The sequence below is a fragment of the Onychostruthus taczanowskii genome, unplaced genomic scaffold (genome assembly GCF_017590055.1).
Source record: "Onychostruthus taczanowskii isolate IOZ18803 unplaced genomic scaffold, ASM1759005v1 scaffold17, whole genome shotgun sequence".
Taxonomy (NCBI): Eukaryota; Metazoa; Chordata; class Aves; order Passeriformes; family Passeridae; genus Onychostruthus; species Onychostruthus taczanowskii.
This window is the reverse complement of record NW_024498906.1, coordinates 7,957,708-7,971,193: the sequence shown is the minus strand read 5'-3', so window position 1 is coordinate 7,971,193 and position 13,486 is coordinate 7,957,708. Positions and strand designations below refer to the sequence as shown.

The window sequence follows — 13,486 nt, the reverse complement described above, 5'->3', positions numbered from 1 at the left end:
CAAGTCCTCTGAGTCATCTGAATTTTACTCTGTCCTTAGACTGTGGTAGCAGCCTGATGTAGTAAAAATCCTGATGTTCTGTGTGTGGCTCCCAAATACTCCAGGGCACATCGACAAGATGGCTCTGAAGCAAAGGACAGTAACAAAAGAGTTTCCAGGGGCATGCAGTGCCATTAGTGTTGCCTGGAAATATGCCCACAACTCCAAACACAATCCAAGTCATATTTCAAATACAGACAATCACTTATAATTCATCACTGCCACATTTCAAGGGCAGAGTAAGAGTCATGGGATTTATTTGAGGAAGTGTAGAATACTGTGCTCTTTAAAATGTAGCCTACTTGGTAAGTAATCGGATTACCATCTGTACTTTCCTCCTAGTTGCAAGGTTGCCATTTGGTACTATAATAGAATTAGGAACATTTTATCTATCTTCCCTTTGTGCTACTTTTTCTCAGTTCACAGTAAACCAAGCAGACTTTGGGAAAAGGAAGATTGCTGTATCAGAACCACAGTTCATATTACTCTTAAGAGTTCAAACACCACAGAGCAAGGAGGAAGAACAAGAGCCATGAGACAAATCACACGACTGCCAACAGTAATAAAGAAATATTCACAGCACTTGGCCATTAGCTTGCATCTAATTAACTAACAGGAAATAAAATTCCTCATGTTACAGATGACACATGGTGCCCTGGGAGCACTCAATGCCATCTTCTCTTTTGCTGGATTTGTCATTTTACATGATTGTTCTCTGCAGCCCCACAGGAGCAACTGAGCAAAGTGAGACAGGAGGGCCCCACATAGCTATTTCTAGACCTACAGATCACAAAGTGTGTTTTCCAAGGCAAGCTTGTTAAATCAAAATACGTGTATTTAAACCTCTTTACCAGATGCCTTTCATACCCTATTTTGTGTGCTTAATATTCTGATGCCCTTGGAATAAAACAGCTTCACTTCAAGGGCGTGGAAGGACACTGAAGTCCTCTGATGTCTGTCATGCAGAATCTGAAAGACATTCCACAAAAATAACAACAGAAAAGGACCTCCCTCATAGCTCCTGTGCTTGAGGGGTGTCCTGGCCATCTGCAGACACGGGAAAGAATGTTTCAGCATCCCCTGGCCTATAATTCAGCTTTCAGAAAAAAGGTTTTGTCATTTTCCCCTGCTGCATCCGTGGCTGCTCACACATGACATGGGACAGGGAACTCTCCTCCTCCACTGGCAAACAGCACTGAGGTGTTTGATTAACACACTCAGGAGATTGTGTTCCTGCAGGGCAGGGGCACAGGCACTTTTAGGGTATTTTTTGTCTTCTTTCAATGGTGGGGCATGGTCTACCTCCTACAATCATGCAGGCATTTTCACTGACAGACACTCAGAGCTGCAGGGCTGTGAGGCCCTTGAGATGCCTTCAAGCTGCAGCATGCACTAAACCAGAGAAAAAAGAAATATTTATACCAAAACTTTACAGATCCACAACCTTCCTAACTACCTGCCATTTTGTCAAACCTTAATATTTAGCTACTAAGAGAAGATTCTGCCCTTCCATGATACAGCAAAGACTGACAAGAAGACCATGGTGCTGAGTGGGTCCTTTTGTCCCTTCTGAACTTCCCTACTGGCAACTGCAGGAGAAAAAATATTGGAATCCTTCACCCATTCAAGGTACTCAGAGCAGGTGGAATGGCTTCGTGAGGCTGCTTTTGGGGAAAAGAGGGAAATGGAGCAGGAATTGATTGTGTGCTTTCTAGGTACTAACTCTGGGACAGCTCAGCCTGGAGAAGAGAAGGTTCTGTGGAGATTTCACCAATGTGTATAGCCTGATATATACCTGATAGAAAAGAGCAGAGGAGACAGAGCCAGGATCTTCCTAGCAGTGCCCACTGACAGAAAATTCTACTTAACTATAAAAAGAAAGCCTTTTTACTGTAAGGGTGGCCAAGCACAGGTTGCCTAGGAAAGGCACAGAGCAGAGATATTCAAAACCAAGTGTGCACAGCCCTGGGCAATCTGCTCTTGTGCACCCTGCTCTGAGCAGGGGGCTGGGCCAGAACATCTCCAGAGGTGCCTTCCAGCTGTGGCCATGCTTTGACTCTACAACTGAGCCAAATCCAAGTCTGAGTATGCTCATCCACTGTTCAGACACATGGTATAGATTTTATTCATTTAGAGACCCTTAGATTCAAGTCCAAGTTTGACTCAGCTTACCTGTGTGTTGTTTTTTTTAAATACTTCTTTTACCAAAATAAGCTAGCAGTGCCACAGTGCTTAGAGAATAAAATCAAAACAGCACGAGTGCATTCACACTACAACTCTATCTATGTTTTGTGTCCTGGATATGTAGCAGTTAAATGAGCATTATTTCCAGGCATTTTTTATAGCATAATAAAAAAACATGCATGGCTGAAAATGGCAGCCTGGAATAAGAAAGCTCATGATTGATTCAGCTCTGCAAGACCAAAAGCAAACAAATCAATATTTATTTAAAGAGCCTGAACAAGTTTCATTTTCTGTTCTATTGCTAAGAATTTTTCCCAAGTTCATATTTGACCAGCTTAGCTCTGATCAAATTTAAACAGCTCCATGTTGAATGTGTATCTTGCAGTTCACTGCTATTATAACTGGAATTTTGACTACTTAATCACTGGCTTAGTCCCAGAAAACTAAAGCAAGTATAGCATTAGCCATTTCACAGATGGCAAAAAGAAGAGACAACACTGAGCTTTATCTTTACATTAGCAACTAAAGTATCACAAGAACAGACTAAATTTAACCTCCAGACACTTCAGATTTCACTTACTCCTTGATTTCTAATGCAGACAAAATAATCGACTTAATACAGCCCTCTCAAATAGGTTGTTCCAAGTGTACTTCCACAAAAGAACTCTCATCACTTCCCAGATGTCCCCTGGATAAGTACTGGCACACCTCAAGTTACAACACAGAATGACATACTCCCGGTTTTCTTCAGGGTACAAAGGGAAAGAGATTCTCTAGTTGAAATTAATGACACAAAGCTCCTTCAGGTGCAGCAGCTTCTCATCCTGCATATCTCAGCACAGTGTTCAATGATTCCCTGTCACCACATGACCCCTTCCTCCTTCACTTGTTCAGAGACTTTTCCTGAGGAACACCTGTCCATGCCATGAGCTGCAGCCCATTAAAAAGCTGCTGGATAATAGCAGGTCATGAGCTGGAGGTGGGTCAGTGTCAGGCTGGTGTGAGGATGCAAACACCTTACTCAGCTGTGTATATGGGAAAAAGACTTGGAAGAAAGAGAGTTATCTCTTTGCTAAACTAGAAAGGCCTTTGCCAGAACCATGTGTCCAACTTCTGGCCCTCTTCAGGAAAGGCTGGAGGGAGACTGACAGAGTGCAATGGGAATGACCAGAGACATAGAGAACATGACACACATGGGAAGATTGGAAGGACTAGGATTGTTTAGAGAAGAAAAAAAATAAGGGTAAAAATTGTAACAGTCTTGAAATTATAATATAAAGAGCTTCTGCAGAGAGGAACAACGTTTCTTGCTATTTCTCATTGGAGAGGACAAAGAAATCAGGCTTAAATTACAACAAGGTTCAGATTAGTCATTAGGCTGGACTTTCTAACAAAGCAGTGTGTCAGACATCCAGGACAGACTGCAGATCCCTCACCACTGACTGGGGGTATGAAGAGCAAGTCAGGGAGGGGCTGTAAGGAATGACAGGCACAGGCACACCTTCCTGTGGGCTAGATGGTAGCCTGAATTCCCTCTCAAGGTGCCTGTCAGCTCTCTGATTGTGGTAGGGATATTATTTGGCTGTCAGGACCAAGCAGACAAACTGCAGAATGCCACCAGTATGGAATAAGCAATAATTACCATCCTCCAATTCTGCACTGATCCACCAGCACAGAGCTGCTTTGTCCCGTGCTGCTTCTAGACCCAGACCCACACACTTTTAAAAGCAGCCTTCATTTAAGAGCAGCCTAAATATGATCAGCATATCCCAAATTTATAATCCTCAACCATGTTAACATTGTACCAATGAGGGATTGGAAGCATCCTGTGAAGAAGATTAGCCACACAAAATAGTTAAATGCCGTGGACAGATAGAAGGTGTATTTATCTGCCACATTCTTTTGCCTCCCAGATAATTCAATGCTATCAGACATCCCTTCCATCTCACTCATGATCCACTGTTCTTCAACAAGAGATACCAAGCCATTAAGATGAAGAATTCAGGAATGCTGATCTACTGCAAAAATAGATTTATGGTTCCTCTCTCAGACATCAAAATATACTGAGCTGAGAAACACCAAATGACTCAGCCACAGCTTGGACTGGTATTAAAATACTTTTTGATCATGTTTGCCTAAAATGTAGCAGCTATTTTAATTATTTTGCCTTGGTACTCCAGCTCACTAACTACCAATTAAAAATAAGCCTACAACATAGATAAGAAATAACTGTTTTTGACAGGATATTGTCCCTGAACTCTGCTGTAATGGAGTGGACAGAAGGTTACACAACATCACTCAGTGCTTAATCTCATGCTTGTCAATGGTCAAAGAACTCCCTGCCATGACAGACACAAAGACATGTTTTGACATATCATCTCATCAAAAATAGTGACCTGATTGCATATATTGAATTCAGTTTCTTTTTAAAAATGGGGTAGAATAGAGAAATTGGGTGAGAGCAGGACCATGGGACTTGGCCATTTCAATTGATCCTCTCAACAGAGCTTCAATACTGCTCAGAGGCAAGGCTGAGAACCTGCTCTGCAATCTTTACACAGCCTGCCAGTGGGGCTCTAGGTTGATTTTAAGACTGTCCAGCTGAATTAACAGAGAAAAGTAGGATCTACTGATTTAATGGAGGTGAGACAAAAGAAGAGGATTTTTTTTTACATCTGCACCCTGACAGTTGTGGTGCATAGCTGTGCTACATCTTTAGGTAAAAATCTAATGTTCTAACAATGTGTATTAAATGGCCACAGAGGAACTTACAGCTTACTTTTATCCATCCATTTCAGTGCTGAGGTTGTTACACTTTTACAGAGTAATTGTTGTCAGCCTGGTGCTCTTTTCTTTCTCCCTGGAGCAGCTCAGTCCTTCATAGTCCTGCTTCTTTAGTCTGGTACCAAAGTAAAGGTTACTAACAGCATCACTGTTCAGGTTACACACTGGTTTATGGTATTATATGCACATAACAGGAATATGTCAGTGTCAGAAGTACAGCAGTGTTAATGAAAAAGCCTGTATTTGCTTCCAGACATCAGTAGTTGTCTCAGTTATTCCTTAAAGAAAATATGGAAAATAACACACAAGGCTGTACTCTGATTTGTAAGCAGTGAATGTGATGACAGCTATTTCTGTAAATGTATGAGTGTATGCAAAGAGAATATGGGGACAGAATGGGTGACAAACAAAAAACAAGCAGACAAAAAGAGTAATTTTCCCAACAAAATGTAGCTTACTCCTCTGTCTGTCCTCTTCTCCCTGTGTTTAATGTTCTGTTGAACTTTTACCTTCTTCTAAATTAAGTACATTGGCCATGAAATCTCCACCAGTCTGTCAAAGAACCTGATTTTTGTTTTAAATCTCCCCTGCTCTTGGGACCATGTAATTTCTTTCCTTTTTCCCTTCATCCTTGAGTTCTGCTACCCCCTGCACCTTTCCATTTTTCTGCTTTTGCCATCAACTAATTCCTTTGCTTTTAAAATAATTTTTAAATTGTCTCTTTCTTTGCCTCTCTGTTCAGTCTCTGTCAAATGTCTTTTTCCCCATGCCTGCCTGTCTCTGCCTCCACACACTCCACCCCATAAGCATGTTTGATATGCCCACTCTTCCTTTCTGCTGTGTCATCCAGTGCTACCTGGGAGTTAACACAGCTCACTGTGGCTTTTGGTCCTGTGTAATAACCAGGAGGGGAAAACACCAATGTCAAATATTGCTACTTGTAGAAGCACAGCATAGTAATAAAATTCTTTGGTGTACACATAAAACACAACACACAAAAATCCGAAAATCCAGGTTTAAGGACCCTGTGCCACCAAAGCGACCCCAAGGCAGGAATACTGTGAAAATCAGCAGCTCCCAGCCAGCCCTGCACCCTCTGCTACAGAGATCCCCTGCTCCAAACACTGATGGCTCCAGGTGCTCCCAGAGCACAGACACACTCCACAGGCGCAGGGAACTGCCCAGCACCTCTCCACAAGCATGCCCTCACTGCAGCTCCTGTTTTGCCCTGCAGCTCCCACCCTCAGGGCAGAGGCAGCACTGCAGAGGGCAGGGACACCTCTGGAACACCTCTGCTCCCAAAAAGCACTACAAACTCCAAAGGGAGACCTCAGAGCTCTCCATTGCAGCTCCTGTTTTGCCCTGCAGCTCCCACCCTCAGGGCAGAGGCAGCACTGCAGAGGGCAGGGACACTGCCTGGAATACCTCTGCTCCCAAAGAGCACTACAAACTCCAAAGGGTGACCTCAGAGCTCTCCACGGGGATCATGAGGAAGGTGACTGAACTGACAAAGTTTGAGTTAAACGCTGGCATAGGAAATTTAAAGGAGTCAGGAGAAGGATGGAGTAGAAATCAATCCTAATTCATACAAGCGATGCATCACATAAATATATTTCCTTTTTTTTTTTTTTGTTAAAATCTCTTATTATAACATCAGTATTACTTCTTGGGCTGCTTTTTCAGCAGAAAGGTGCTGCTGCACAGGCAAATGTTCTTCCAACAGCACAAAGAGGTACAGAGATCCAGCACTGCTTTTGTACAGAACTGTCTTTTTAATACCATTCTTCAGCTCCAAGCAGTCGAAATCCATATTTCTGCAGCAGAATACATAACTTATGTCACTAAACTTGTGTCAATCAAACCCCCAATTCCAGCAGGATCCAGTCTGTATTACAGTGCTTTTTTGCTGGCTGGTAAACAGTGCACTTGAAATTCAACATTTTGAACCTCGTTTTCTACTTTGACTCTACAGCTGAATATTCAGGGTTCACTGCATTGAACGGAATTCAGCCATTATCAAGATGTCCCCATCTCCCAGTCTGAAGGCTGTTAAAATAAAAAGGTTTTGCATTGCCTTGCTGAAGAGAAACAGGAAAATTCTGAATGCATACCCAAATTATTTTAGATTCCTTAAAAAAAAATAATCCAGATTCAAATAATTCCCTTTGTCTTACTGTTTACTTTAGAAAAAGACGGTTTTCAAATTCTGGTTTAAATTAATCCATTTAAGCAAACTGATTCAAAATCCATCCCCTGTGTGTAATTTTGAAAACCATGGCTAGGAGACTGTACATTTAAAAGAAGCAGGCTAGGATGAAAAGATTTTATCTTTACTGTTAACTCATTTTAATCCTCTGGCAAAAAAAGAGATCCTGGCTGTGTAGTGGCCTGTGTGAAATGAAATAATGAAATCAGCACAGTCCCAGCTAGCACCATGATATGTGACATTTAAAACACCACAACGTTTCACACAAACTGGCAAATTCTTCCACAGAGAGAAAGGACTTTAATGGCCACAGAGGAGGAATGAAATCTCACCTCAAAGGCCAACCCTCCCCGTTCAGGCACAGGTGAGAATTAAAGCCTGACACAGGGATTCTGCACTACAGCACTTGGAGGAGCATCAGTTTTGTGGGTATTTTGCAGAGCTCCCTTCAAAGATCTTTAATTTGTATGTCCTTCAGAAACCCTATGTTCAGCATTAATACAGCATTCCACATTAAAGATTTGCAAATGAACATGTTCTAGGCAGGACTCAGGAAGATTCTTCCTCTCGCACTTTCCACTTTTTCCTAAGACATTGAAGAAAAAGAAAAAAGTGAAGCAAAGTAGCCTATAGGAGTCTTTAAACACTCACTGGCTGTCTGGAGAGAAGGCTCTAAGGAACCAACAACATCACCTAGAATTGTCTGCGGAGCTGAAAGAAAATAGTTTTCATTCATTTGTATCTTCTCTCCCAGAATATTACAAAATACACACTAATTGGATCCACACACTACACATCCATCCGTTCCACTGCCTCTTAAAATAACGCCTGACACTTCCACACTGGGATCCAGATCGCAGACATCCCACAGCAGAGCTATTCCTGCTTTCCACACACCAGGTGACTCGTTCAGCTTGGTTTGCAATCTCCTGAGGTGCAGGACAAAAGAGGCTCTGGTGACAGAGGGCAGCCAGGATAAGAATGGTTTTCACCATTCCCCATTTACACTCCAGGAGGTCCTGCTAGAAAGACCATGGTCCTTCCTGGGCAGGCCCTGACAGAATATCAGAATTATGCACACTCTGACAGGATAACACCCCTGGACACACACATCAAGTCATGACCTAGTACTGGCTGGAAAAGGAAACTGAGATGTCCCTCTGCCACAGAGACAGGAACCACTGTGGCTCTGGAGAGCTCTACAGGCTCTCAAGGCTCCCAGTGCCGCAGTCCCTGAGGAAACAGGTTTGGCCACATTGCTGCCAGTGTGCTAGTTCACCTTGACACCCCTGCAACCACAGCAAGGGTCTCTCACGGGGTCCCAAAGTCTTTTGAAAGCAGAGTCTCCAATGAAATCACAGGCTGTGCCAAATGCTGCCCTGTCTCCTACAGGGCACCAATGACTGCTGTCTGTGCTGCTGCTGCAACCCTGAGCCAGTGGAAGTCAGTGGAGCCCATCCACAGAGTCAGTTATTAAAAGATAACCCAAGCTGTGCTAAAAGGCAGCAACATCTTTAGCAGATGGTAATACAAGGAGCCACTTGAACTTCTGTACCTTTCCCATCATCTGACAGTTACATTGCCAGAAGGGAGTGCATCGACCCGGGCACACCATGCTCCATCAACCACGAAATGGGACTGAAGCATCACGGAGAAAAATTGAGGAGAGGATAAGATATCGTCCAAACAGAGGGATGGGACCATCATTTTAATGGGGTCTTACTGCTGTTTGCCCAAGCAAACAGAGAGGGAGTAAAGGTAATTAAAAGCAGGACTGACAGATTTCCCCAAGGACACACAATGAACCAACACTACAAGCATTAGGAAAAGATGTACTGAAGAGAGAATAAAACAATTTTTCCCCCCTGAATGGTGAAAACACAGCAGTTAAGGACAGCTAAAATACATGCACCTTATACAAATGACACACTGTTTCTGCCAAAACAGTATTTTACCTATATCTGTCTGGGAAGCACTGACTGCAATATAATGGAAATTAAAGAAGGGATGAAAATAAACATCTTTCCTAATGCACAGTGCATCATGAAAGTCAAATCCTGTTAAGCCTTGACTGTTGAAGTAATCCTTACTCATGCAAAAAATCCCAATTAATTAATCAGGGGAAAATGCTGTATTAGCCTAAAAATCCGAAAACCAGCGGAATGCAAATGCCTTCTGCACATGAGGCCAGCGTTATCCAACAGACTGGATCCTTCAGGACAGTCCATTCACTTCATGAAGAACATGTGGAGCTTAAAGACACCAGGACTCTTTAGCAAGAAATTGAAGTATTGGGGCACTGCAGCTGAGCTAAACATGTGTCTGCTAAAATAAACCTGTCACCTTCCTTCCCTGCTTGAATTAAACAAAAAACAAATACAAGACACAAACTATAAAATTCCCTCAAAAGGCTTTTTTCAAGGACAAGTGATTTCTTGTATGTAGGTCATCATTTGACTCCTTCAGAGGAAAAAATCATGCGGGCAGCAGCGGCTGTGTTTCAACATAAGGAATGTATTTCACTTTGTGCTGGAAATATTTGCACTGTGTCCTCAAAAAAAAGGAGAAAAAAAGGAAAAAAAAGAACGTGGGTAACAAGAAAACATGCTGCAATGAGCCATGTGAGGCTGTGCACAATCAAATTACAGGAGGTAGCATTTTCCAGCGGTTCGAATCACAAGATATTGCTTCTATTCTGGGATGTACCTGGCTTACAGTTTGACCTTGGGTAATAAATGACATGCACTCTCTCTGGGCATCCCTTTCTTCATTTGTAAAAAGATGCAAGGTTTGGTCTGACAATGTACTAATTAAAATAATTCTGTACTAGGCTGGGAATATTTATCAAAGGACACAAATTTTACTCAAGCTTGTGTACATATAGAGTAGAAATCATTATTCTCCTCACAAAGAAGCAAAATATTTCAGTTGTAAGTTTTTAAATATTTGTTAAAATTTAAAAATTTAATTTTATTAATTATTAGTTGTGTGCATTGTTTCTTGCACTATGTATTTAAAATTACACATATTTGACAGAAGAAATAATACTATAGAAGGACATTAGCTCATCAATGAAAACATCAGCAAGGGGTCACAGGATATGTTTTATTGGCAAAACAGCAATTAACCCACCTGCTAAATAGTTTCCACAGTAAGTGCACACCTGTGCTTATCTGTGGGGATGTGTCACTCTTTTCAGCTGCCTTTAGTACAATTTTTCACCAAGCAAGCAGAGGAGAGCTCTCCCACTGCTCACGCTGCCTGCGAGAGGCGCCTGCACCCACTCTCCCAACTGTTCAGCAATTGCTCTCAGGGATGAAAGGCAAATGGAAACAGCATTAAATAAAGCAGTAGAGTGCAGGATGCCACCTCCTTCTGCCGGAATGTCACACCACCATCATAAGCACTGACACGGGTGCTGGACACACTCCCCCAGTGCAAACTGAACCAAGAGGGATGGCTTCTTTCTCCATGAGAAACCATCCCTTCAGGCAGGCACTGCTGCACAACGGATTGTGACATGTCTACAAAACTTTCCTGTCATGGGAAAGACTACCAAATGAAAAATTTGGTTATGTTATGGTTACAAATAGAGTAACCATGTTTATGGCTATGATTGTCAAACAATCCTATACAAAGAAACAGCAGGCTTGGTAGGCTACTTGAAATGCTTAGTGTGGTTAGGAATTCTAGTTCAAGGCAATCACAGTATTTAACATTCTTCCTGGCTTCTCTGGATACCCTGGAGCCTCCTGAGATCTCCATTAAGTGCATCTCCTCAGACTCCAATTGCAGTGACTGGTATTGGATGGGGCAGAGCCACTAGTTTTACATCATTTATTTACTTATAAATAAATCTTGCTTCCTCTCCTGGGAGGGAAGAAAGCCAGAAGCATATGAACTTGCAAATCAGTTATTAACAGAGAAACACAGATTGGACCTGACAAGAGGACAGGGGGGAAAAAATCTACCAACTGCCTGCTCAGATACCACACTGACCACTTAGCAACAATCACCACAGCAAACACAATCAGTTGCAGTAATTATTATGCCATAATCAGTGGAAGCTCTTAAATGTCAGTGGAATTGTACTGACAGTGACAACGTCCTGGGGTAAAGTCCCGACTACTGAAACCAACACTATGTTGAACCATAACCACATCTCAGTCTCCCAGGAAAAACTCCCTGCTCTCATTCATGAAAAGCACCAAAATACATGGCCAGATTTCCGAAAGTCTGTGTGCTGGGGTTAGCGAGACCAAATGCCTCTGAAGATGTGGTTCCTTGCTTACAAATTACAGCACAGAACTGCTTAGTATTACAGGGTTCTTCGCTCTGTTTTACTCAACGCTATTTCTTTTCTCACCCACTTCATTTTACGGAAACACTCTTGAAAAGCCCGGGGTGGCTTCTGCGAACTAATTCACCATCCGGAACCAACAGCTGATGCTGTCGGCGTGCCGCGGGATGCAGCGCTCCGCTCGACAGCCGGGACCCCATCCCGCTCCCCTCGGCCAAAGCCGCATCCTTTCACTTCGGGGAGGAGCGCTGAAGAGAACAGCTCCCAGGGAACTCGCTCCCCGGGGGCTCTGCAGCTGTACCCCGAAAGCGCGAGCTGCAGCCAGCCGCGGCACCGCCGCATTCCCCTCTAGCACCGAGGGCACCGTCCCGGCCCGGCAGCGGCGCGGAAAGCCGCCCGTGACCGGCCCCGGCCCGCCCTTACCTCCATGCCCAGCCGCTGCTTCAGCACCAGCGCGGCGCACAGGTACCCGGCGCGGCCCACGAACAGCTCGTCCGAGCCGCACTCGAGGAAGGAGAGCGGGGCGCAGACCTCGCTCAGCTCCCTGAACTTGCCCAGCGGCCGCGCGTAGTCGGGCAGCCCCAGGGCGCGGTAGACCAGCGCGGCCACCGCGTACACCCCGGCGCCGCCCAGCAGGAAGGCGGCGCGGGTGTCGGCGTCGGCCTCGCCGCATCCCTCCTGGTAGCGCAGGCAGGCGTCCACGACGCGGCGGGCGGCCCGCAGGTACGAGTCCCGCGACGGCGCGAACAGCGGGCACTGCGCGACGTGGTACAGCATGTAGGCCACGCCGGCCACGCCGCCGTACAGCCCGCCCGGGCAGCCGCGGGGGCCGCCCAGGGGCGGCAGCTCCCGCAGGATGCGCTCGATGGTGGCCGTCACCAGCGGCACCGCCGCCTCCCTGTCCGGCGCCGCCGCGGGGCTGCCCGGGTAGTCATCGAAGCGGTTGGCGAAGCAGCGCTGGCTCTCCATCCCCCGCCGGCGCGGCCGCTCTGCGCAGCGGGGAGCGGCGGGCGGGAGCTGCCGGCCGAGGGGGCGGAGGGAGCGCGCGGACGGGGCGGGCGAGGCGCTGCTGCCGAGGCGGGAGCGATGGGCGATGCCGGCCCGGAGCCCCTGCGGAGCCCGTCCGGGTCCGGCACAGCGCGTTCAGTGCCCGCCCAGCGCCCCTCGCCCGCCGCCGCCCCACCTGCGCTCGGCGAGCGCTGCTCGGCGGCCGCCCGGGGTGGCTGTGGCTGACCCGGGTCTCCGGAGCGCCGGGATGAGATACGCGGGGGCTGGCCCGGTTCTGGTGTCCGGCTTGTCCTGCCCTGGGGCTCTTCCTTCACCCAGGGAAGTGGTGCATCACCTTTGCCCGACCCGGTTGTGCATCCCCGAGGAAAAGGGGTTAATTGGTCTGCTGGAGAGATCCAGGGGCTGCAAGGGTGGCCGGAGAGCTGCTGAGTTATTCCTGGCTGTGGAACGGCCCCCCGGGGGCTGCTGCAGCCAAAGGATGGGGCCAAACCCAAACGAGGGCAGCCCGAGGCCAATTTACATGAGAAGCTAAGCAAGTCGCCACCAGACCAGTGGTGGCACAAGGCCATCTTTTGCCCCTTTCCTTCATGCATGAGCCAAGCAGAGCTTAGGAGGAGCAGAAAATTTAGGTCAGTGAATAGATTCCAGCTAAAAGAAAGAAAAGGAAAAAAAAAGGGAAAATCTTGAAGTAGAGATTAAGAGTAACTCTTTCGTGATGCAAATACACAGTTGTCACTTCTGCCCCGATGATTTCAACTTCTGCACCATAAGTGAATTTCTTGTCAAAGACCTGTGCCTTATGGGCACCTGGTAATCTCTGGACATGCAGCCACAGTAATTGAGGACCTGCCCAAAGAAAGGTGGAAGGTGCAGCTTGCTGTAGGCTCCAGGCAGAAACCAGCAGCTGGCACAGCAGTAACAAGCACCAGAACACTGTGCTTTGGATGTTGGAACACCTTCTGTGG

The 13,486-nt window shown here is 45.8% G+C and overlaps 1 protein-coding gene across 1 annotated transcript in view; it reads right to left on the bottom strand.

The window, feature by feature from the left end:
- Positions 1–12,482, bottom strand: part of LANCL3 (LanC like 3) — a 30,553-nt gene extending 18,071 nt beyond the window's left edge. Inside the window, exon 1 of the mRNA XM_041399960.1 lies at positions 11,937–12,482. Coding sequence (XP_041255894.1) covers positions 11,937–12,482 — 546 coding nt within the window. The remainder of the gene's footprint in view (positions 1–11,936) is intronic.
- Between the last annotated feature and the right edge of the window lie 1,004 nt (positions 12,483–13,486).